Source organism: Caretta caretta, chromosome 1 (genome assembly GCF_965140235.1).
Source record: "Caretta caretta isolate rCarCar2 chromosome 1, rCarCar1.hap1, whole genome shotgun sequence".
NCBI classification, from domain to species: domain Eukaryota; kingdom Metazoa; phylum Chordata; order Testudines; family Cheloniidae; genus Caretta; species Caretta caretta.
In genome coordinates this window covers 217,353,210-217,376,656 of record NC_134206.1, presented here as the reverse complement: position 1 = coordinate 217,376,656, position 23,447 = coordinate 217,353,210, and the positions used below count along the sequence as shown (strand labels likewise).

Here is a 23,447-nt window from a genome sequence, read left to right as displayed (position 1 = left end):
TAGTAACTGAGGATCATTATCAGAGCAGACTTACAGTGGGATTCCATTGCAGTCAAACATGGATTTCCTCCTGACCCCACTGTCTGTGATGTAGTCGTCAGCACCTTGTCTATTTCAATAAATCTTGACAAGGAGCCAGTGAATGGAAGGGAGGTTCGATTAGCCAGCTGGAGAAGATCTTTCCACCATGGTGTTTCTGGGAGAGGGAAGGAAACGATGGTTCTGGTTGGTTGGTTCTCATGTGAATGCAGGTCTCAGAGTTCTCACCTCTCTCTCGGGTACTTGTTGCTCAGTGAGGGCCACTGTTGAGCTGTTTCTGCACATTTTGGTCTGGCTTGGTGGCCCCCGTGCAGTTTATGCAGAATGTCCTTTTTCACCCCCATGTGGGGATGACTAGTCTGGACCCCTTCAACAACAGACTAGGGTCGAGGCTAAGATCATCTGAAATCACCCAGTTCAGCTTCATAGAGATGTCTGATGTTGCTCTTATGTCCAGCCTTCTTTGCAGACTTTTCTGAGGGCTTGTCTACATTACCCGCTGGATCGATGGGCAGCAATCGACCCAGCGGGGGTTGATGTAGTCTAGACACAAGAAGTTGACCGCCGAGCGCTCTCCCGTCGACTCTGGTTCTCCACCGGAGTGAGAGGCGCAGGCAGAGTCGATGGGGGAGCGTCTGCTGTCGACGCACCGCAGTGAAGACACTGCGGTGAGTAGATCTAAGTACATCGGCTTCAGCTACGCTATTCACTGCCTTTTGCTTTCCTTTCACTGTGGAGGGTACGTCTACACTGCAGTCACAAAGTGTGATCACGGCTTGAGCGGACGTACCAGCACGAGCTTTAATGTAGCTAGCTCAGGTACCAGGCATCATGTGCTTCAGCACGTCTCTACCAGCCCACCCAGAACCCTGGGTAATTACCGTGGGACGAGCCTGCGTTGAAACTTGTGCGGCCCCAGTGTCACTGCTCTGGTACCTGAGCTGGTAGATTAGAGCCGCGGTTCCCCAGCTTGTTGCTAAGACAACCCACTAACTGCACTTCGCTTTTCTTGCAACCCACCACGACCTGTATGCACCCTCCAGGCTGGCACCACAATCCAAACCCTGGCCTGTCCAGGAGGGGTGGGGCGGGTGGGGCGGGTTCTGGGGTTGGAGAGCCTGCAGTGGCGGTTCCCGTCCTGCAGGGCTGGGCCCAGCTCCCTGCTCCGGGCACTGTGACCTGGCACATGGGGATGCAGGGCCTCCCAGGAGTGGCCTGGCCGCTCCTCCATAAAGTCAACGGGGTGCTGGGCCACATTTGAGTAAGTGGCATCGCAGCCTGACTCACGGTGTTGCAGCACCTCTCAGGTTTGGACTGGAGACCCATTCATAATGACAGATGATGGAGGGGCCGCAGGACCAAAACCAAGTGGCTCTGCAACCCCATGCACCAGGTCACAATGCCGGAGGAAGGAACTGGTGTGAGCCAGGAACCTGATGGTGCACAGTATTTCACAAGGATTCCCTGGGTCAGATATAGGCAGCATAGTTCACTAATGGGTGGCATATGAGGCATCTACCAAGAGCCAGTAGCCCAGCAGTCGTCATAACCATTGCAGAATGTCTGTACAGATGATACTTAAGGAGTTAAGGCAGATCACCAGGAGGTGACATACCTCTGAAATGGTCCTCTCAAGCAGGGGGTAACAGACACCTATCTCCCTGTCCGGTTGTTTGTATTGTGTATTGCACTCCTCACAATGGAAGCCTATTTGTCTTCTGAGCCAGAGGAAGTGGAAAGTCTGCAAAATCTACAAGAGAGAAATTCTACAGGGAGGAACAAAAGAGCAGGGGGTGTCCTGTTTATGAATCAAGACAAAGGATGGGACTGGTATATTTTTAGGGGGGCAAAGGAACACACAGGATCCTTCACTTTGGAGGCAAGCTGCCAGCGTACTTGACTCATGAAAGGAAGGTCACAGTCAATGTGGCTGTAAAACGCTGCAAGTGTTTTGGGTAAGGATTATTCTACAAGACATGAGAGTATCTTGTTAATTAAATCTGGGCTGCAGAAGGCATGTTACAATTTTGTTTTATACATAATTTCTTTGCAATACTTCTGCTTGCTACTGCTTGAATCTCAGTCTTTGTTAAATAATCTTATACTTGATTTAACTAGAAGCATATCTAAGTGCTGTATGATGAGTGGAGCAGTGATCGGAGGTGTAACTGCTAAGCTGGGTTCCACAGCTTCTTTTGAAGCAATGACTCCATGAATATTGTGAGTGTCTAGGGGACCAGGAGCTGGACTGGAGGAGGATTTACAGTAAAACACAGGGTGCCCTGGCATGGGGCCCCCCAATGACAGGGGGCCCCAGGGGGCAGGTGTGGGGGCAGAAGCTTGGTCCTGCTGACTCCTGCTGCAGACTCTGCACGCACCGGCAGCCAAGCTCCCCCCTTCCCCGCCTCTTTCCCACCTCCTCCCCTCAGCGTGCTGTGGTCCCGCCCCTCCGTCTCCCTCCCAGCGCTTCCCCCGCCGCTAAGCAGCTGTTTGCCAGCACTCAGGTCACTCCGGGAGGGAGCGGGAGGAGAGGGGCCACAGCACCCTTGTGGGAGGAGGCGGAGAAGATGTCGGGGTGGGACCTTGGGGCAGGGGCTGGAATCAGGGCAGGGTGGAGCAAAGGCGGGGCACCTGCAGTCGCCCTACACATACCTCCCCAAACCTCTGTCGTGAGGTGCTCAGGGCAGGGGGCTGGAGTGGGGTGGGTCAGGGGATTGAGAGCACCCCCACGACCTCACCCCCACAACCCCAGCCCCTTGCCCTGACTCCTGCACCCCCCTCACACACTCCCAGCCCCCTGCCCTCCTTGACTCCTGTAACCCCCCCACATACCCAGCCCCCCACTCCTCATGCCCTGACTCCTGCACTCCTCCATCCCCACCCCCACCCTGAGCACCAAACGGGAGCTCCTCCCCCCCTCCCCCACATTCCCACCTGCACCCCTCGCACCAAATGGGAGCTGCCCCAGGTAAGCGCTCCACACTTAACCTCCTGCCCCAACTCTGAACCCCCTCCTGCATCCTAAATCCCTCCCAGACCCTGCACCCCCTCACACACTCCCTCACACAGCCCGAACTCCTGCACCCCCTCACACACTCCCAGCCATGACTCCTGCACCCCGTCACACACACCCAGCCCCCTGCCCTGCCTGACTCCTGCAACCCCTCACACACCTGCCCCCCACAGCCCCAGCCCCCTGCCCACCCTGACTCCTGCACCCTCCCCACATCCCCACCTGCACCCCTTGCACCAAACAACAGCTGTCCCAGGTAAGTGCTCTAAACCCCAACCCCCTGCCCTAGCCCTGAGCCTCCTCCTGCACCCTAACTCCTGGCCAGACCCTGCACCCCAACCTCTATCCTGCTCCTGCACCCTAACTTCCTCCCAGACCCTGCACCTCCAGCCCTGAGCCCCCTCCCACACCCTAAGTCCTGGTCAGACCCCGCACCTCAATGTTTTTTTACATTTTTTTTTATAAAGCACTCTTATCCAAAGCGCTTTACAATAGTTAGCTAATGGTACAAACAATATTTAGAAAGATCATTAAGTGGTCCGTTGAGACCCTCTGCGATTTTCAAGTGGCCTGTGGAAAAGTAAGTTAGACTACAAAAACTATCAAGGTACCTCACTTTATTTTCATTTACTTCCTATTACTTATAGGAGGAGGAGGAAGAAAAAAGGGGATGGGAGGGAGATAAGAGAGAATGTCCTTTTTCTTGTCTGGATCCCAAGGAGGGGCCCCCAAAATGAAGCTGAGCACAGGGCCGGGGGGCCCCACTAACTCTAAATCTGCCACTGAGCTGGACACTGCAGGGAGATGCTTGGAGGGCCCGAGGCTTGGTGTACACCTACCTCTAAGCTGAACAGCAGGGCCTGTGAGGCACAGAGGGGAGGACTTGTGTTGCCCAGGGCCAGTGGAGGTGGGATCTGAGCCATGGCAGGCACAGATAAGTCTTCCTCCTGCTTGACTAGAGATTGGACTGGAGAGGCACCCCAGACACTCGGCCTGAACAGCCCTCACTCTCGACTGGACCTTTTCTATTTCCATTGTGTCCGTGTACAGATGAAGTGACCAAGCTGAATGCAGGATTTGTGGTGAAGGAAAGACAGACACCTCTGTGAAATAGTGATGCACTCTGCAAGCATTCTGGTATTTACTTCTCTGAGGATTAATTCAAACACTTTTGGCTTCTGCACTGGTCAGTACTCGGCTCAGCATTGATTTTAAACTGTATTTGTAGATTGTCATGGAAATGAACATGCCACTGTGCGAAGATGATTAGTTTTAATGGGGTTTCTTGTGAGAACTCAGTGACTTGTTACTTGTTGTAGCCTTATTGGTTCAGTGGAAATCCAGACTCTGATTAACCTTCCCCTTGTCACTATTGTCTATAAAATTCATTTATCATCTGAGCAGAAATATTCATCCTCTCTATTTATCGCTAATGAGGAATTCTTTTCACTATTTGTTTAATTTCAGGTGTGAATTACCCAGGGAGAAATTCCCATTGATCTCCTTGGATTCAATGAAAGTTTCAAATCTGAATTCAGTTTCGGAATAACCTTGTTGCTCATCTCATAATGTTCTCTTGCTGGTGTCTCACTTTTACCACATGCCTGATGGAACATTCAGTGTAAACTCACCTCCCATCAAACAGCCGGCCATACCCAGAGGTGGCCCATCCTTGTCTTTTGGTTTGTTCAATCTCAGCCTCTCCCAGTCGTGAACACTGGAAATTGCATAATTCATCTGGGAAGAAAAACTTCCACTATGGGGAAAACTTTCAGAAAGGATTTAATAAGAAAAAGGCCCAAAATGAAGCTGAAGAAATTACAGGGATAAAAAAGCAGGAAAAGTCCATCCTGGCCAATCAGTGGGAAGTTATACAGAGGAAATTTGTGAACCTTTTCCCACTCGCCATTGAATTTCCTGCAACTTCTTACAAATTCTATAAAAACACCTGCTTTGTCTATCTACCAGGCAGGGTCTGTCTCTGGGCATCAGGCCAAAGGAAACATTTCTCAAAGAAAAAGGCAAAGCTTTTCCATCATCACAAGGTTATTTTGTCCAATCACATTGTTCTGATACTGATCTCCCAGAGTCACCATGTCCCACATCATCGTAAGTTGTGTCTCCAAGAGGCAGGAACGGGGTATCCTTCTCCATCCCAGAAACACCTTCATTCCTTAGTGAGTGCAGATTCCAACCTGAAAATACCAAGGGAGACACATACAGTCAGTGGATCCGTTTTATAGCGAGGTCTGGCTGCATAGCAAGGGTGGAGCGCACTCTGCAATATGGGTTAGAAAATGTTCCCTCTTCGTTCTTCTGATTGGGTCCATGACAAGTTTTAATCCATCACCTCTGTACGTATTCTGGAAGTAAAACCCTTGGTTTCCAGACCATTTAAAGGTGCCAAGTGACAACTGTATTTACCTGTCACTTCATGTACAAAACCCAATCACTTACGAGCAAGGAGCTCTTCGTTAAGGACATTGTATAATTCACTCTGCCCTAACAACAAACATGAACACATAATTCTGATCAAGTACGAAGCAATGCACATTTCATCACCACTGCACCTCCTCTGGGGTGGCTGGTGGTGTCTCTGCTGAGGACACAATGGGGAGGGGAGGGGAGATATTGGCCAAGGATAATGGGCAAATGCCCGACTTTTACAGGAAGCGTCACAAGCTCTTTAACATTTGTGCAGCATTAACAGGACTTTGGTTTATAAGATTCTGCCCAAAAGATACACGCGCAGTAAATTGGTCTCAATCCAGTAATCCAGGGTGCGGCAGCCACACAAGGATTTGAACCTAGGGATTGAGGGATCTTGCTGGTTTGACCATGAAATATCATTCAGCAAGGACCCCACTTTTCCTGTCACCATGGCAGGCACTGAAGCCTCTGCTTTGAGGGAATGAAAAGAAGAGAGAAGGAGAGTTTTTCTCACAGGCACTGGGTTGGCCGGGTTTGTTCCCTTGCTGCATTCCTCACATTTCCAGCCCTCCCATTCTGCAGAGACAGTGTGAAGTGCAAACTCACCTCCTTGTGAATCCCCGTTCCTCTCACTCGCCTCAGTGCCTTCCTCCTCATTCTGCCCCAAGCCAGTGTCACCTTCAGGGTCAGACACTTCTCTGGCATCATCATAACCATCCCCTGGGACATCTCCAGGCAGCGCAGGGGCATCTGACGTGAAGATGTGAAGTAATTAAGAGAATAGTCACAGTGAAGATAGAAATAAACTACAAGTGACAGATGCACCAGCCTCACTGGTCCCTGGGGATCTCTCAGCACTTAACTTCCACCTTCAGGACAGGAAAAGGAGCCCTCCTCTGGAACCCTTAGACTGGAGGATTTCACATATCACACTGATCTGATGCATTTCAATTGCTGATTGAGTGGATCCTAGAGCTCCCAGATGACAAGGCAGAGCGGGAGTTATAGAAAGAGGTGACTGGGATCTAGTCCAGAGGGATTGCTCCACAAGGCATGTTGTTATAATAATTACAAATGTAAATGACTTGGAATTGCCCAGAATTTGTTCCCAGCTTCCTAAACTTGACATTTTAAGATAATGTCTTTTCAGTGTGTTCTCCTGATACAGTTCACCCCATAAACTGCCATCAGTCTCCAACCTACTGATACCACTGGGCCAGCTAATAAGGGTGGGACATGGGCCCTTGGGTTTAAAATCTCCATGTCCCACCCACCCCCTGTCCCAGCGTGTCTGACACAGATGTATATAAGCTGCAATAGCTGCATGCCAGGAAAGACTTTCAGGGAACACTGCTGCACTGTAGAGATCTCTGATTTGGGATGTCTTTATAAATAGTGAGGAACCCTCGTGCTCCTGGCAGTGAGGGTCACAAGGCAGTGACCTGAGTCAAGTACAGCATGGACAGCTGCTGAGCGAACTGCTCCTTCCATCCCTGCAATGGGTCTCTGTCATGACCTAGGACATCACATGCTTCCCTACACCTGGGCCTCCACACAGCTCTTGTCATGCCCCTGGTCAGCACCCCCAGTGTTACGGCAATACACAATACTGGTGGGTGAACTCCCTGGTTTTCTTAACAAACCACTATTGTCCCTACTGGGAAATACAGTTAGTTTTTTGTCAGGGTGACGTTGCTTCCAAGAGGTGGATTCACTGCTCACCTCGGCCGTCTGGAGTCTGGGGGACGTCGTTCAAGGCAGGCTCCTCCACATTATCGTAATCCAACTGAGACCCCCCCGGGGAAACTCCCTCTGGAACAGCAAACACCACACTCAGCCCATGGCACCAGCAGCATCTCTTCAGCGTAGGTGGCCCTTCTAACTAGAGCTGTTTGCCATGGCACGTGTGAGGGGAAGTCGCAGGGGCCCATGGGGAAAGGGGCACAAGTCAGAGAACTACAGTAAAACAGGAGTCCCAGAAATAACTCGGGGCCAATCCTGTCCCTGCAGAATCCAACAGCAGCTCTTTCATGTGTTTCCATGGGAGCAGGATCTGGGCCTGTGCTTAGATAACAGGCTGGAACACGGGCGCTGCCAGGCCAGAGCCGGCCTGTGTGAATCCAGCTGATCTCTGCAGACAGGTTTGAATTTTCCTGTTACACTGGGGAGGGGGAACCTCCTCTCTGCACATAGGCGCTGACTCCATGGGTGCTCTGGGGCTCAAACACCCATGGGAAAAAAATAGTGGCTGCTCAGCACCCAGGAGCCCGAGCCTGAGCGTGGAAAGTGATGAGTTCTGCCCTTGGCTCAGGGAGTTTGATTATAAACAGAGGCAGGGGGATGAAGACAACAAAAGGCTTCTCATTAAATCAAATTTAATTAATTAAGGATAATTAGATCATAGAATCATAGAAGATTAGGGTTGGAAGAGACCTCAGGAGGTCATCTAGTCCCACCCCCTGCTCAGAGCAGGACTAACACCAACTAAATCATCCCAGCCAGGGCTTTGTCAAGCCGGGCCTTAAAAACCTCTAAGGATGGAGATTCCACCACCTCCCTAGGTAACCCATTCCAGTGCTTCACCACCCTCCTTGTGAAATAGTGTTTCCTAATATCCAACCTAGACCTCCCGCACTGCAACTTGAGACCGTTGCTTCTTCTTCTGTCATCTACCACCACTGAGAACAGCCCAGCTCCATCCTCTTTGGAACCCCCCCTTCAGCTAGTTGAAGGCTGCTATCAAATCCCCCCTCACTCTTCTCTTCTGCAGACTGAACAAGACCAGTTCCCTCAGCCTCTCCTCATAAATCATGTGCCCCAGCCCCCTAATCACTAGACTCTCTCCAATTTGTCCATATCCCTTCTGTAGCGGGGGGGCCCAAAACTGGAGGCAATATTCCAGTTGTGGCCTCACCAGTGCCAAATAGAGGGGAACAATCACTTCCTTCAATCTGCTGGCAATGTTCCTATTAATGCAGCCTAAAATGCCATTGGCCTTCTTGGCAACAAGGGCACACTGCTGACTCATATCCAGTTTCTCATTCACTGTATCCCCAGGTCCTTTTCTGCAGAACTGCTGCTTACCTAGTCGGTCCCTGGCCTGTAGCGGTGCATGGGATTCTTCCTTCCTAAGTGCAGGACTCTGCACTTCTCCTTGTTGAATCTCATCAGATTTCTTTTGGGCCCAATCCTCCAATTTGTCTATGTCACTCTGGACCCTACCCCTACCCTCCAGTGTATCTACCTCTCCCCCTGGTTTAGTCTCATCTGCGAACTTGCTGAGCATGCAATTAATCCCATCATCCAGATCATTAATAAAGATGTTGAACAAAAGCGGCCCTAGGACTGACCCCTGGGGCACTCTGCTTGATGGTGATCCTGAAAGCATTCCCAGGCACTCCAGTTAAAAGATAGGAAACAAAGGGGAGGAATAAATGGTCCATTTTCAAAATGGAGAGAAGTAAATAGTGGTGTCCCCCAGGGGTCTGTATTGGGACCAGTGCTGTTCAACATATTCATCAATAATCTGCAAAAAGGGGTAAACAGTGAGGTGGCAAACTTTGCAGATGATACAAAATTACTCAAGATAGTTAAGTCCAAAGCTGATGGCAAAGAGTTACAAAGGTATCTTACAAAACTGGGTGACTTGGCAACAGAATGGCAGATGAAATTCAATGTTAAATGCAAAGTCATGCACATGGCAAAATATAATCCCAACTATATGTACAAAATGATGGTGCTTGAATTAGCTGTTACCCCTCAAGAAAGAGATTGTGGAGTCATTTGCAGTACTCTGGAAGCACTATGTTTCCAGAGTACTGCAAATTTATAAGAATCCTTCTCACGGTGCCTGTGTCATCCTGAACTCATTCGCCAGCTTCAGAAGACTTTAAAATTATTTTCAGTCCTCAATGGGACAGATGCAACTTAAGAATGTAGCTGTCCTTAACATGCATCAAGACAATACCAGGGAACGAGATGTAAATAAGATTGGGATGTTAGTGAAGACAGCTTGTAGGTGATTGCAATGATTTTACTATAGTGTAATTCATGCTAAAGAAATTATGCAGTTCATAACAACTGAATGTTCATAACATTATTAAAATAGTAAAGATACCAATGCTAGACACATTCAATAACTAGACTATGAAAGAAGTGTCTAAACATGCTGAAAAGAGCCTCCCCCAAAAACTGGCTGAGTGCTCCCTCCCACCATCCGCCCCCCAACACACGCCTCTTTGGAAGCACCCACCGGGAAAACCAAAAGTCAGCATTTATGCATGGGAATTAAATCTCCTGCTAGGAGGGGACTGGCCTGATCCTTTGCGAGCTCCTGCTCTCCACTAGCCTCTCAGGCAGCCCAGGGCTCAGCTTGGCAGTGCTCCAGCTTCTCAGGAATTAGCTCATTTGCTCAGTGTCTCCTTCCCCAGCCACAGGCTAAACTCCCAAAGGGCCGAAATTCATGGACTCCCTTGAAAGCAGCTGGGGTAGAAATGCCACTCCATTTATAATTAGAGATGGGCCCAACCAGGAAGTTCACAACTAGGGTTTTACTTCAGCTTGATATAGTGACAGGTGCCAGCTGCAAAACTGAGATCCGAAGCTGGGTCAGAATCTGCAAATCCCCCCTCCCACAAAGTTCTGGTGGGTTCGGATCAGTGAGTTTGTCTGAGCCCATCTGTAATAACAACACAGGACAATCTTCCCCTCTCTTTCATGGGTGTAAGATGAACCCTGCTGGGCCCTGATGCCTGACACCCAAGAAAAGACCCCATCTCTTCCAGCTCCTCACCTGGGGAGGTCACTGGGAGCCACTCAGAGGGATCTGTGCTCAGGAGATGGTCACATGTTTCCATCCTGAGATTCTGACAGAAATCCTGTTCAATGGGACTGTGTAAAATGGGAACCGTGGGGGGAAAATGGCTGCGACTGCAGCAAGCGTCATAGAAATTCTGTTCTCTGCCCAGATTTGGGTGTCTCAGCCTAAGTCTACTCCTCCTCATTACCTTGTTCTGATCCAGGATCATTTTCCCCCTCGCTGTCCCCAGTGTAATACTGCAGCTTCGTCACTGAGTCATCTGAATAGGAGCCTGGAGAGACGAGAACCAGAAATTTATCACAGTAAGAACAGCAGAACTGAGGGACAGGGAACACATCCGGGGCCTGGAGTGAGATTTACAGTCTCAGTCTATTCCTCCTTCCAGAGAAGATGCTGAATCACAGCGATTCTGAGCGGTGAGAGGCTGACACAGCGTTCCCAAGAGAAATCTCCATGTTTCTGGGGTAAATGTGACTGAGGGGATTCTACAATCTGACCTGAAATATCCTGGGGTGAGCGAAGGCCACATGTCTGGCTGCTGGTCCAGGGAAGTTCCACAATGGTCCTGGCCTCCTCAGCCACAGAGGGAACTCCTCCTGCTTAACGGTAAATATCCGCCTCCCCCATGAATCAGTTGATCAGCTCTCCATGGTGTTTCCAGATTAGGCCAAGACAGGCCCAGAGCAGAGTCTGTGATTCACTCTCATTATCTTGGCAGTGATGCCGGGGGATGCCCTGAGCATGTTCCCAGAGCCCCACCACAGCAGAGCCCTTAGGCAGGATGTTCCCATCAGACATGGAGACAAAAGGGCACAAAGGATAAAAGGGCCGGGACTCAAAGCCATGAGGCTCTCCTGGGCTGATCTCTCTGCTCTGGGGTCAGGAAGGATCCCACCCAGCAGACCAGTGGCTGTGGTGGGAGGGGGACACAGAACATCCCCTGCCGCAAAGCTCCGAAGCAATTTTCAAATGATAGTTTAGCCTGGCCTCAGACAGTCACTTTCCTGACCCTTCACTAGTTACACTTCAAGACTGCAGGATGGGCACGGTGACATTAACTGTCCCTACAATTGCGGCTCGTAGAGCATGGTAGGAAGGAAGCCAAAACAAAACACCTTTCTTCCGCCCCTTTCCAGCCCTGCCCCTGTCTTCCCCTTTTCTGAGGCCCTGCCCCCCACTCACTCAAGCCCCACTCCTTCTCTTGTTCACTCTTCCCCACCCTCAACTCACTTTCACTGGGCTGGGGCAGTGGGTCGGGGTGCGGGAGGGGGTGAGGGCTCCAGCTGGGGGTGTGGGCTTTGGGGTGGGGTCAGAAATGAGGATTTCAGGATGTGGGAGGGGCTCTGGGGTAGGGTGGGGGGTGAGAGGTTTGAGGTACAGGAGGGGGCTCTGGGCTGGGGTAGGGGGTTGGGGTGCAGGGGGGTGCAGGGTTCGGCCTCTGGGAGAGGGCTCAGAGCTGGGGCAGGGGTTGGGGTTGGGGTGTGGGAGGGGATTTGGGGTGTGGGCTCTGGGAAGGATTTTGGATGCGGGAGGGGGCTCAGGGCTTGGAAAGGGGGTTGGGGTGCAGGAGGGGGATCAGGGTGCGGGCTCTGGGAGGGAGTTTGGATGTGGGCGGGTGTTCGGATGTGGGAGGGTGTTCTGACCTGCGGGAGGGGGTTGGGGTATGGGAGGTAGTGAGGGCTCCAGCTCGGAGTGCGGGCTCGGGGTGGGGCCAAGGGGTTTGGAGTGCAGGATTGGGCTCAGTGCTGGAGCAGGGGGATGGGATATGGGAGGGGGTGCACGCTCTGGCTGGGGGTGTGTGCTCTGGGGTGGGGCCAGGGATGAGGGATTTGGGATGCAGGAGGGGGCTCCGGGCCGGTGGTTTTCGAGTGCAGGAGGATGATCAGGGCTGGGGCAGGGGGTTGAGATTCAGGAGGGGGTGCAGGGTGCAGGCTCCAGGAGGGAGTTTGGGTGCGGGAGGCGGCTCAGAGCCTGGGCAGGGAGTTGGGGTGTGGGTGGAGGGTGCGGGGTTGGGGAGGGAGTGAGGGTGTGGGAGGGGGGTTCCGAACTGGAACAGGGGATTCGGGGTGTGGGATCCGGCTGGTTCTCAGCCAATGGGAGCAATGGAGCTGGCACTTGAGGCAGGGGCAGCGTGCGGAGCTTCCATGGGCGCCCCTGTGCCTCAGGGCCGCAGGGACATGCCAGACGCTTCTGAGAGCTGCATGGAGCCAGGGCAGATAGGGAGTGTCATAAATATAAAGAGAAGGGTAAACCCCTTTAAAATCCCTCCTGGCCAAAGGAAAAATCCTCTCACCTGTAAAGGGTTAAGAAGCTAAAGGTAACCTCGCTGGCACCTGACCAAAATGACCCATGAGGAGACAAGATACTTTCAAAAACTGGGAGGAGGGAGAGAAACAAAGGGTCTGGGTCTGTCTGTATGCTGCTTTTGCCAGGGACAGAACAGGAATGGAGTCTTAGAACTTTTAGTGAGTAATCTAGTTAGGTATGTGTTAGATTATGATTTCTTTAAATGGCTGAGAAAAGAACTGTGCTGAATAGAATGACTATCCCTGTCTGTGTGTCTTTTTTGTAACTTGGTTTTGCCTAGAGGGATTCTCTATGTTCTGAATCTAATTACCCTGTAAGGTGTCTACCATCCTGATTTTACAGAGGTGATTCCTTTACTTCTATTAAAAGTCTTCTTGTAAGAAAACTGAATGCTTTTTCATTTTTCTAAGATCCAAGGGTTTGGGTCTGTGGTCACCTATGCAAATTGGTGAGGATTTTTACCAAACCTTCCCCAGGAAGTGGGGTGCAAGGGCTGGGAGGATTTTGGGGGGAAAGACGTGTCCAAACTACATTTCCCAGTAAACCCAGATAAAGTTTGGTGGTGGCAGTGGAAATTCCAAGGGCAAAGGGAAAAATTAATTTGTACCTTGGGGAAGTTTTAACCTAAGCTGGTAAAAGTAAGCTTAGGAGGTTTTCATGCAGGTCCCACATCTGTACCCTAGAGTTCAGAGTGGGGAAGGAACCTTTACAGGGAGCCTGCCTTAGCCCCGCTGTGCCACCGACTGGACTTTTAACGGCCCAGACAGCAATGCTGACTGGAGCCGCCAGGGTCACTTTTTGACTGGGGATTCTGGTTAAAAACTGGACTCCTGGCAACGTTAGTCTACATGAGTAATGGCTGGTCTCACCTCAGATGCTAGAGCCTGGCAAAAAACAGATGTTTTGGTTCTTTGGCAATTGTAAAAATAACAATAATAATAACACAATAAAAAATGTTTTGGGTTGAGCCAAAAATGACTTTTTTAAAACTTTGGCAAGTGCAAAAGTTTAAATAAAAGGTTTTATGTTGAATGAAACCATTTGATGTTCTTTTGGATATGTGGGGTTTAGATAGATAAAATTAAAGGAAATGTCTGATGGAAAAGTAACATCAAATTGAAAAAAACCCAAAATGTTTTCTTTAGAAAGTGTTGAATTGAAATGAATCGTTCTGTGTGTATTTGGAACAATTGGGTGAAATTGACAGGAATTTGTGAAATGTTTCGCTGTCTCTGAATCTGCATTTTTCACCAAAACATTTTGCAATGGAGACTTGTGCCCAGCTCCAGCGACAAGCTCACAGGGCTGACGCTGCAGTGATTTAACTCTGGGTCAGGGCCTCAGATGGACAGGGCTTAGATAGCTGCTGCCTGTTAAGAGTGAGACCCACAGACCTGAGCGACTGAACATCTCCTGCTTCTCTCTCATCAGGTTATAATCAATCTCCTCGTACACGGCCTCAGGGAAGGGATCCAAGGGTCTTCTGGAGCCTGAAAACAAAGGGCAGGGTTTGCACAGGGTCAGAGAAACCAGAAATGGGAAACACTGTTAGCTCATTCAGCCCCTCTCCCCTGAGCCCAGTGTCAGCCTGAACCCTACAGCACATTCCCACTGCTGTGTCCAGGCTAGATTTAAATGAGCCAGGTGACAGGGACAATGTCCCTCTCCACAGCATCCCTTTGACGATGGTTCCCAGGGCTAGACCACTGTCAGAAAGCTTCCTCACATTCATCTTAACTGTTCCCTTTTCAATCTCATCCCATTATTCCTGGTTATTCCCCTTTGGAGCAGCTTAAATAATTCTTCCCCCACACTGGTGTTTACACTCATCTGCAAAATGGTGATAACCTTTTTTTTTCATCGACTTTAAGGCCAGACAGGACCATTAGAACATCTAGTCTGACCTCTTGTATAACACAGGCCACTGCAATTCACCCAGATACCCCTAGGTTTGAGCCCAAAGATGCACTTAGACTAAAGCATTTCTTTCTTTAGGGGAATAAACTCTTGTGTGCCACAGGTAGAAAACACGAGGGACTAACAGAGCCATCCCTTGGGTACAGCGAATCGGGGCAACCTCTCCAGACCCCATGCTTTGGAGGCCCCCAAGGGCAGACTGATTGGTTGGGGCAGTCGGTCCCGGAATTGACGGGTTGGTCCCGAAAGTGACAGATTTGTCACTTCCGCCCCAGGCCCTGCACCCCCATAGGGACAACCCTGGGGACTAAGGTACTACCAATGCCCAAGGTCCCTACAATGGCAGGGAACTGACGAGATGAGAGATGCCTAGATAATCCTGGCAGGCTCCATGCTTTAGAGGAAGATAAAAATCTCCCAAGGTCCCTTTTTGCCAGTCTGATCTGTGGCAAAATTCCTTCCTGACCCCCAAACTGGCAATTGGTTTGACCCTGAGCATGTGGAAAAGACACACCAGCCAGACATCTTAGAAAGAGGTTTCTCTATACCACCTCAGAGCGATGGTCCAGCCCATCCAGTGTCACATATCTCTCTGTAGCTAATGTCTCATGCTTCAGAGGAGGGCAAGAAACAAAACAAAACAAGACGAAAAACAAATATAGGGGCTTCCCCAAATTCCTTCCTGACCCCTGCGGGCAACTGGCTGAAGCCCTGGAGCATGAGATCTGATTTGAATCACTGTCTTGCAGCAAATTTGTCAATGTTACGTGTATGTTGATGGCAATTTCATTCCCTTCCCTCTTTCCAAGCAGCTGGTAGCTAATGTTGTTCTGTGTTTTATAGATATAAAATCCTCTAAATGCCACCTATGAGTACAACATAGTATAATACTCCTTTCCAGCATTTCTCCTTCCTAAGATTGTCCTTTCTACTCAATCTCTCTCTTCGCAACTATTTACCACAACTCGATTTTTATACACCTTTTTTCCCCCTGACAATATGTCCAATTTCTCTTGGTCCCATTCCATGATGTCTCACCACACTGATATTCAGAACCCCTCTCTGTGACAGATATTGCAGCCCCACGCAGGATCTTTGGGAACCACTCTAGTAAATTTGTGAATGGTTTGTGTACGATTGTGTTCTACTGCACCTGGGAGGATTTCCACAGCTCCTCCGGGAAGGAAAAACAGTCTCAGGGGCGAGGGACCGGGGGAGGTGAAGGGTGATTAAGATAGATCACTGAGATTGAAAACAACTCCAGAAAGGTAAACACACTGTAAAGAGAGTGATCAGGTAAGGTGAGCTATTACCAGCAGGAGGGGGGGAGTGGGGGGGGGGCAGACTACGGGGATGGGGGACGGGACCTTTTGTAGTGATAATCAAGCAGTTAGTGGAAATGGCCCACCTTGATTATCACTACAAAAGCTTCCCCAGCCCCCACTCTCCTGCTGGTAACAGCTCACCTTACCTGATCACTCTTGTTACATTGCTGTATGGTAACACCCATTGTTTCATGTTCTCTGTGTATATAAAATCTCCTCACTGTATTTTCAACTGCATGTATCTGATGAAGTGAGCTGTAGCCCAAGAAAGCTTATGCTCAAATAAATTTGTTAGTCTCTAAGGTGCCACAAGTCCTCCTTTTCTTTTTATGTTTTCTCTGCGAGGCTTTTATCCTACTAACAAGGTGCAGTCTGCTGAGAGACAGCTGGGTGGCGACTTGTGACTGCTGGCAATACACCGCTCACAGGCCGTGGGGAGAACGCACAGCATGGGGCTGGCCTGTAAGCAGACTGGTTTGCTGGGGGTATCACAGTGGAAGGCAGGGGGCTGTGCAGCCTTAAAGCCTCCTGGTCAGTAGGAGGTGAGATGGGGGGTTCTACCCAGAGACAGGTGAGGTCTGGAGGCCTGAGGCCTGACTGGGCACTCCTGGAATGGATCACCGGAAGGTGGGGGGATACAGGTGCAGCTTCCCTGAAACTGTGACCCTTCCTAGCTAGTATCATCTCCAGATTTGATGGCTAGGGAGTTCCACTGCCAGACAGTTAACGAAATAATAAATGAGAGAAGAGTTAGGCACCCTCGGCCACCTCACCCAGCCTGGTATCGCCCCTCACCCTGACACCCTGCAGCCCCCCTGCTATTGCAGAAGCATTTCACACAGTGACACCAAGCAGGACCCACCTCTGAGCTGTGCCCTGGCACTTCGCACCTGCGCCCCCAGGATGATTAAGACCAGGCAGAGCAAGGCCCCCAGGACAATGCAGATGACCACGGGCACCGTGACTCTCCCACTGTCGGTCGGAGGGCGGCGCGGGGGAGCTGGATGGAAATGAACATGCAACAGGTAGAGATTATCCTGTGAGAGTCAGGGGGGCTTCAGGGAGCTCCCCAGTCACTCATTGCACAGCCCAGGACAGCAGGGTAATGGGCTGGGACAGAGTCTGTGCACCATGGGGGCAGCACACAGGCTGCTCTTTAAATCATTGGCCCTGCCCTGTCAGCTGGAGCCAACAGACAGGAATCCTCCTGCTCAGCAGGGCCTGCAGCTCCCACCCAGGTGTTATTCGCCCTCAGATGTCACAGGCCATGGAAAGGAGCTCCTTCCCTCAGGCTGCAGCTTGCAGCTCCTCCTCTGTGACCCAGCCCCAGGGAAATTTAACCCTTGATGGGAGGAGGGGGATGCTTTACCTGGGGTACTCGGAGAATCTGTCCTCTCTGTCAGACCTGCAAAGGGAAAGGGAGGAGAGTTGGAGTCTGAAGCAAGGGGGAGGTGACGTGTTTGTTCTCTGGGGGAACCTCACTCTGAGAGTCCCTGGGGGCACTGTGCAGCTGTCACCATCACAGACTCCTTCACAGCAGCAAAGGGCCTGTTTGTTAGTGATTTAGGGCCCACATTCCTTGTGCTCTGTGCAGCAATGAGGACTTTAGTAACAAACCAGCACAGTGGGGCCTGTGATGGATGCAGGGTGCTTGTGGGCTGATGTCTGAGCCAATCTGACATGAGAAAGGATCCAACACACAACATCCAGGATGCTCCAGCACACAGGAGATGGGAGGGCCTGGTGTGGGACAAAAGGTGGGGGACAGGGGTGATCCATTCTCCTCCTTGAAAACTACAGCATGTAGCAGAAACATCTCCTGTCACTCACCTGAGCAATTCACGGCAGCATCTTCCTTATGACCACAAAAAGAAAAGGAGTACTTGTGGCTCTCACAGCTGGTATCCTGGAGAACCCCAACGACCAGCCAGCTCCACCCCTCCTGGGTCTGCACAGGGATCTGGGCCATAGGCAGGGCGAGGGGCTTCTTCCCTGGACCCTCATCCAGCTCACACAGACCCTCAGCTTCTGAGGCTGCACCACCAGGGGCCTGACAACAGTTGTCTCTGTCCCAGGGTCTCGCCACCCCAGTAATGTCTCCCCATTGACCATCACCTTCCGCTTCCACTGGGGGTCCCAGGGGCCTGACCGCAGGAAACTCCACACAGACATATATGTTGGGGTCAGGAGTGGGAGCCTGTCCACCTCCCCACCCATCCGGCCTTGGGACCCAGCAAGGGAGCTAAATACCAGGGCTTTTCCACAGGGTCCCAGTACTCCTTTTCTTTTTGCGAATACAGACTAACATGGCTGCTACTCTGAAACCTGTCCTTATGACCACAGTTGCTCTCACCCCAGGGCCTGGCAGGACAGTCCCAGAGAGATGACTCTGTCCCTCTGCAATTCAACGTCTCCACCCAGATGGGACCAGTCCGCTCGCCGAATGCAGCCTCGCTGGGACTGGTACAGCAGAGCCACAGCCCAGTTGTTTACACAAAACATTAGCATCTGCCATGTCCCAGGAGTCATCACAAACTGTTCCCCAGGAGCCACGGTACCAAACCTCCACTCTCCCCGAGCATCTGTCCTCTCCTCCCATGACACGTAACTTGTCCTGGTCTAGAAATGCAGAAACCTCACATGTTACTGGGACAACTTAGGGACCAAGAGGGAGACAGAGAGAAGCAAGATACCTGTGCAGCTGGGAGAGTTCGGGCATTTGGCAAACAGGGTCTGAGTTGGTTTTGTTTTTTTTCCAGTGGAGAGAAAGTGCAGAGGTCAATGCACTGCGTTGTGTGTGTGATGTGGGAGGAGAATTTATCTGTATTTTAAACCCCTCATTTCAGCACCGTCTGAACTGAAATGTGAACTCTGGGTCATTCAAAACCTAATTAATTTGCTATTCAGCTGTTACTCAGACACACAGGCCGACATGCACCCAGACTTGTGGGGGATTCCAGTTCTGACCCAAACTGCACAGCCTGGGCCCATCTCTGATTGTTCATCCCAAAAGGATTAATAACCACAGAGCTGCCTCATGACGGTCTCTAGGGAGAGGCTTTTCTCTGCTTTCAGACTACTTTATCGCAATGTCTAACACCGGTCTCTTTTAAAATTAATTGATTAAATTCCATGTTTGTTGTTAATCAGACAAATGGTTATTCCTATAAAAGACTGTGAAAATATGTTTGTATCTTGTGTTGAGAATTTAAATCTACCTCCACTGAGATGTGAACACAAACAAAAGATCTATCATAACCCTTCAATTAATTAAACACATCGCGTACAATTGTGTTTGCACGCGCGCATGCAGGTAGTTTCAGAATTACCAGTGCAAGAAATATGGGTCTCTTCTGCTCGGTTATCACATGACTTTGGATCCCAGGGCTCTGATGGGCACTGCCAGAGGGAACTGTGCTGCTCACTGCATGCAACGTGGTCCAGCCACGTGGGACCAGAACCTGGTCCATATTCAAAGTCTCTTGCAATCTGCCCTCCGTCTCCACAGTTCAGCTGTTTGCAGACAATTGCTGGGGTGACTCCAGACATCTGACTGGAGCAAACACTGCCCCACGTCCCATTGTAGAAAACCTCCAGCCGCCCAGCACAGTTACTGTCGCTCACCAGCCTCAGATCTGTGAACTCTAGAAGGAAATTCACAAAAGGGGAATTTAAATCGTCTGATTCTCAAATTCTTAAATCGTCTTGTAAGAATGTATTTTGTGCTTAGACTCTATGAAATGGTGGTTAGTTGCTGCAGGCATTAATCTCACTTGTAATCTCAGTGGTCCATGCTACAAAAAAAAATGTAAATGTTGCTTTATAACTGAAAATGTTGGCTCTGAACTTGTGAACTCAGGCACAGGAATCATCCCCCCTCTCCATCCCCAAAGACTATCAAAATCAGAAGGACCATCAAGGATCATCACAATATAAAGGATTGGTTAATGGCCTTATTCCCCCCAGGGCGCAGTACCTGCAGATGGCCTGGTCCCATCGTTTTGAAAGCTGGAAGAGGGAAATAAAAATAGTCAATGTGACAATTTTTCATCCTTTTGGTTTTTTGAACTGTGACAGGGCTAGAGACACCAAACTGAAGTCGGAGATCCCACGGGGTTACCCCTGGGTCAGCGCTGAAGGACATTTGGAATTGACAGATCACTACAACTCTGTCACTACTCTGGTGTAAATGGTGTCTCATTTGTGTGTAGGTGATTGCTTGCTTTAACCTTGTAAATAGCCATTTTAGTTCTTTTTCCCAGTGAATAAACCTGTCTATAGTTTATTACAGGATTGGCGACAGGCATCGTCTCTGGTGTAAGATCTAAGGTACCAGCTGATCTGAGTAGGTGACTGGTCTCTTGGGATTGAAAGAAACCTGAATGTGGTGTGATTTTTGGTGTAAGTGACCAATTATCACTAAGCCCAGTTCATCTGGGTGACAAGACAGATTGGAGAGTCTATGGGGATTGTCTGTGACTCCATGGTGAGACAGATTTAGTGATCTAGGGCTAAGTTTCCTCTCAGCTGCACAGCCATGTGTCCGCACCGCAGGCTATCAAGGGCACACAGCCACCAGGGCCTGGACTGGAGAGGCGCCTGTCCCCTGGAGCTGCTGCAGGAGGGAAAGAGGCGCCTCTCCCCTGGCCTCAGGCTGCTGCAGCAGGAGAGGGCTGGGGGGAGTTCTTGCTCCCGACTGCAGCCCCAGGGCAGCCTGCTCCCCAAACTCTTCATCCATGTCCCCACCCCATAGCCCCATCCCCAGTGGAGCCCTCACTCCCCCCAATACTCCAACTCTCTGCCCCAGCCCTGAGCCCCCTCCTGCACCCTGAGCCCCTCATCCCCAGGCCCACCCCAGAGCCCTCACCCCTAGCCAGAGCCCTAAGCCCCCACACTCCAACCTTCTGCCCCAGCCCTGAGCCCCCTCACAACCCCAAACCCCTCATCCCCAGCCCCACCCCAGAGCCCGCGCTTCCAGCCAGAGCCCTCACCCTGTGCACCGCCACCCTCTGCCCCAGCCCTGAGCCGCCTCCCACATTCTGAACCCCTCAGCCCCAACCCCACCACACATCACCTCTAGGCTGGTGCACAGAAAAAAATTCATTCCACACATGGATTTAAAAAGTAGAGGGAACATTGGTCCAGGAGTTCACATCTGTTCCTGGCTTGGTGAAATCTACTTATAGAACACACCAGCTGTTTGGAGTACTGCCCTGTTTCTCACCATCTGCCCTGAGGTGGGCACTCAGTGCCGTGAGCCACTTCACAAAGTGTAAAAAGAAAAGGAGTACTTGTGGCACCTTAGAGACTAACCAATTTATTTGAGCATGAGCTTTCGTGAGCTACAGCTCACTTCATCAGATGTATACCGTGGAAACTGCAGCAGACTTTATATACACACAGAGAATATGAAACAATACCTCCTCCCACCCCACTGTCCTGCTGGTAATAGCTTATCTAAAGTGATCAACAGGTGGGCCATTTCCAGCACAAATCCAGGTTTTCTCACCCTCCACCCCCCCACACACAAATTCACTCTCCTGCTGGTGCTAGCCCATCCAAAGTGACAACTCTTTACATAATCAAGTTGGGCTATTTCCTGCATAGATCCAGGTTTTCTCACATCCCCCCCACCCCCATACACACACAAACTCACTCTCCTGCTGGTAATAGCTCATCTAAACTGACCACTCTCCAAGTTTAAATCCAAGTTAAACCAGAACATCTGGGGGGGGGGGGGGGGTAGGAAAAAACAAGAGGAAACAGGCTACCTTGCATAATGACTTAGCCACTCCCAGTCTCTATTTAAGCCTAAATTAATAGTATCCAATTTGCAAATGAATTCCAATTCAGCAGTTTCTCGCTGGAGTCTGGATTTGAAGTTTTTTTGTTTTAAGATAGCGACCTTCATGTCTGTGATTGCGTGACCAGAGAGATTGAAGTGTTCTCCGACTGGTTTATGAATGTTATAATTCTTGACATCTGATTTGTGTCCATTTATTCTTTTACGTAGAGACTGTCCAGTTTGACCAATGTACATGGCAGAGGGGCATTGCTGGCACATGATGGCATATATCACATTGGTGGATGTGCAGGTGAACGAGCCTTTGATAGTGTGGCTGATGTTATTAGGCCCTGTGATGGTGTCCCCTGAATAGATATGTGGGCACAATTGGCAACGGGCTTTGTTGCAAGGATAAGTTCCTGGGTTAGTGGTTCTGTTGTGTGGTATGTGGTTGTTGGTGAGTATTTGCTTCAGGTTGCGGGGCTGTCTGTAGGCAAGGACTGGCCTGTCTCCCAAGACTTGTGAGAGTGTTGGGTCATCCTTTAGGATAGGTTGTAGATCCTTAATAATGCGTTGGAGGGGTTTTAGTTGGGGGCTGAAGGTGACCGCTAGTGGCGTTCTGTTATTTTCTTTGTTAGGCCTGTCCTGTAGTAGGTAACTTCTGGGAACTCTTCTGGCTCTATCAATCTGTTTCTTTACTTCTGCAGGTGGGTACTGTAGTTGTAAGAAAGCTTGACAGAGATCTTGTAGGTGTTTGTCTCTGTCTGAGGGGTTGGAGCAAATGCGGTTGTATCGCAGAGCTTGGCTGTAGACGATGGATCGTGTGGTGTGGTCAGGGTGAAAGCTGGAGGCATGCAGGTAGGAATAGCGGTCAGTAGGTTTCCGGTATAGGGTGGTGTTTATGTGGCCATTGTTTATTAGCACTGTAGTGTCCAGGAAGTGGATCTCTTGTGTGGACTGGACCAGGCTGAGGTTGGTGGTGGGATGGAAATTGTTGAAATCATGGTGGAATTCTTCAAGGGCTTCTTTTCCATGGGTCCAGATGATGAAGATGTCATCAATATAGCGCAAGTAGAGTAGGGGCTTTAGGGGACGAGAGCTGAGGAAGCGTTGTTCTAAATCAGCCATAAAAATGTTGGCATACTGTGGGGCCATGCGGGTACCCATAGCAGTGCCGCTGATCTGAAGGTATACATTGTCCCCAAATGTGAAATAGTTATGGGTAAGGACAAAGTCACAAAGTTCAGCCACCAGGTTAGCCGTGACATTATCGGGGATAGTGTTCTTGACGGCTTGTAGTCCATCTTTGTGTGGAATGTTGGTGTAGAGGGCTTCTACATCCATAGTAGCCAGGATGGTGTTATCACAAAGTGTGACAGGGATCATGAGATCTAATAATTTGACCGTCTGTAAAACAGCTGCATAGAGCCTAATAACTTGAGTTTGATGTAAGCATAGCTTCCAGAAAGGCATCCAGTCTAGACAAGAAGACTTCAAGAGATGCAGAATGCACCATTCCCTGGTAGTTTGTAGCGATGGTTCATCACCCACCCTGTTAAAAACCCGGGCCTTATTTCTGAGGTGAATTTGTCTGGTTTCAGCTTCCAGACATCGACTCTTGTTCTGCCTTTCTGCATTAGATTAAAGAGCCCTTTAGTAAGTGTTTCAGAGTAACAGCCGTGTTAGTCTGTAATCGCAAAAAGAAAAGGAGTACTTGTGGCACCTTAGAGACTAATCAATTTATTTGAGCATGAGCTTTCGTGAGCTACAGCTCACTTCATCGGTGAAGTGAGCTGTAGCTCACGAAAGCTC

General features: G+C 50.1%; 1 protein-coding gene across 1 annotated transcript in view; it reads right to left on the bottom strand.

The window, feature by feature from the left end:
• Positions 1-4,857: 4,857 nt before the first annotated feature.
• Positions 4,858-23,447, bottom strand: part of LOC125628882 (scavenger receptor cysteine-rich type 1 protein M130-like) — a 60,797-nt gene continuing 42,207 nt past the window's right edge. Inside the window, exons 7-14 of the mRNA XM_075120334.1 lie at positions 19,180-19,494; positions 17,220-17,255; positions 16,713-16,850; positions 14,003-14,098; positions 10,489-10,572; positions 7,205-7,294; positions 6,089-6,232; positions 4,858-5,247 (exon numbers count right to left, since the gene is read on the bottom strand). Coding sequence (XP_074976435.1) covers positions 5,099-5,247; positions 6,089-6,232; positions 7,205-7,294; positions 10,489-10,572; positions 14,003-14,098; positions 16,713-16,850; positions 17,220-17,255; positions 19,180-19,494 — 1,052 coding nt within the window. The 3' untranslated portion in view covers positions 4,858-5,098. The remainder of the gene's footprint in view (positions 5,248-6,088; positions 6,233-7,204; positions 7,295-10,488; positions 10,573-14,002; positions 14,099-16,712; positions 16,851-17,219; positions 17,256-19,179; positions 19,495-23,447) is intronic.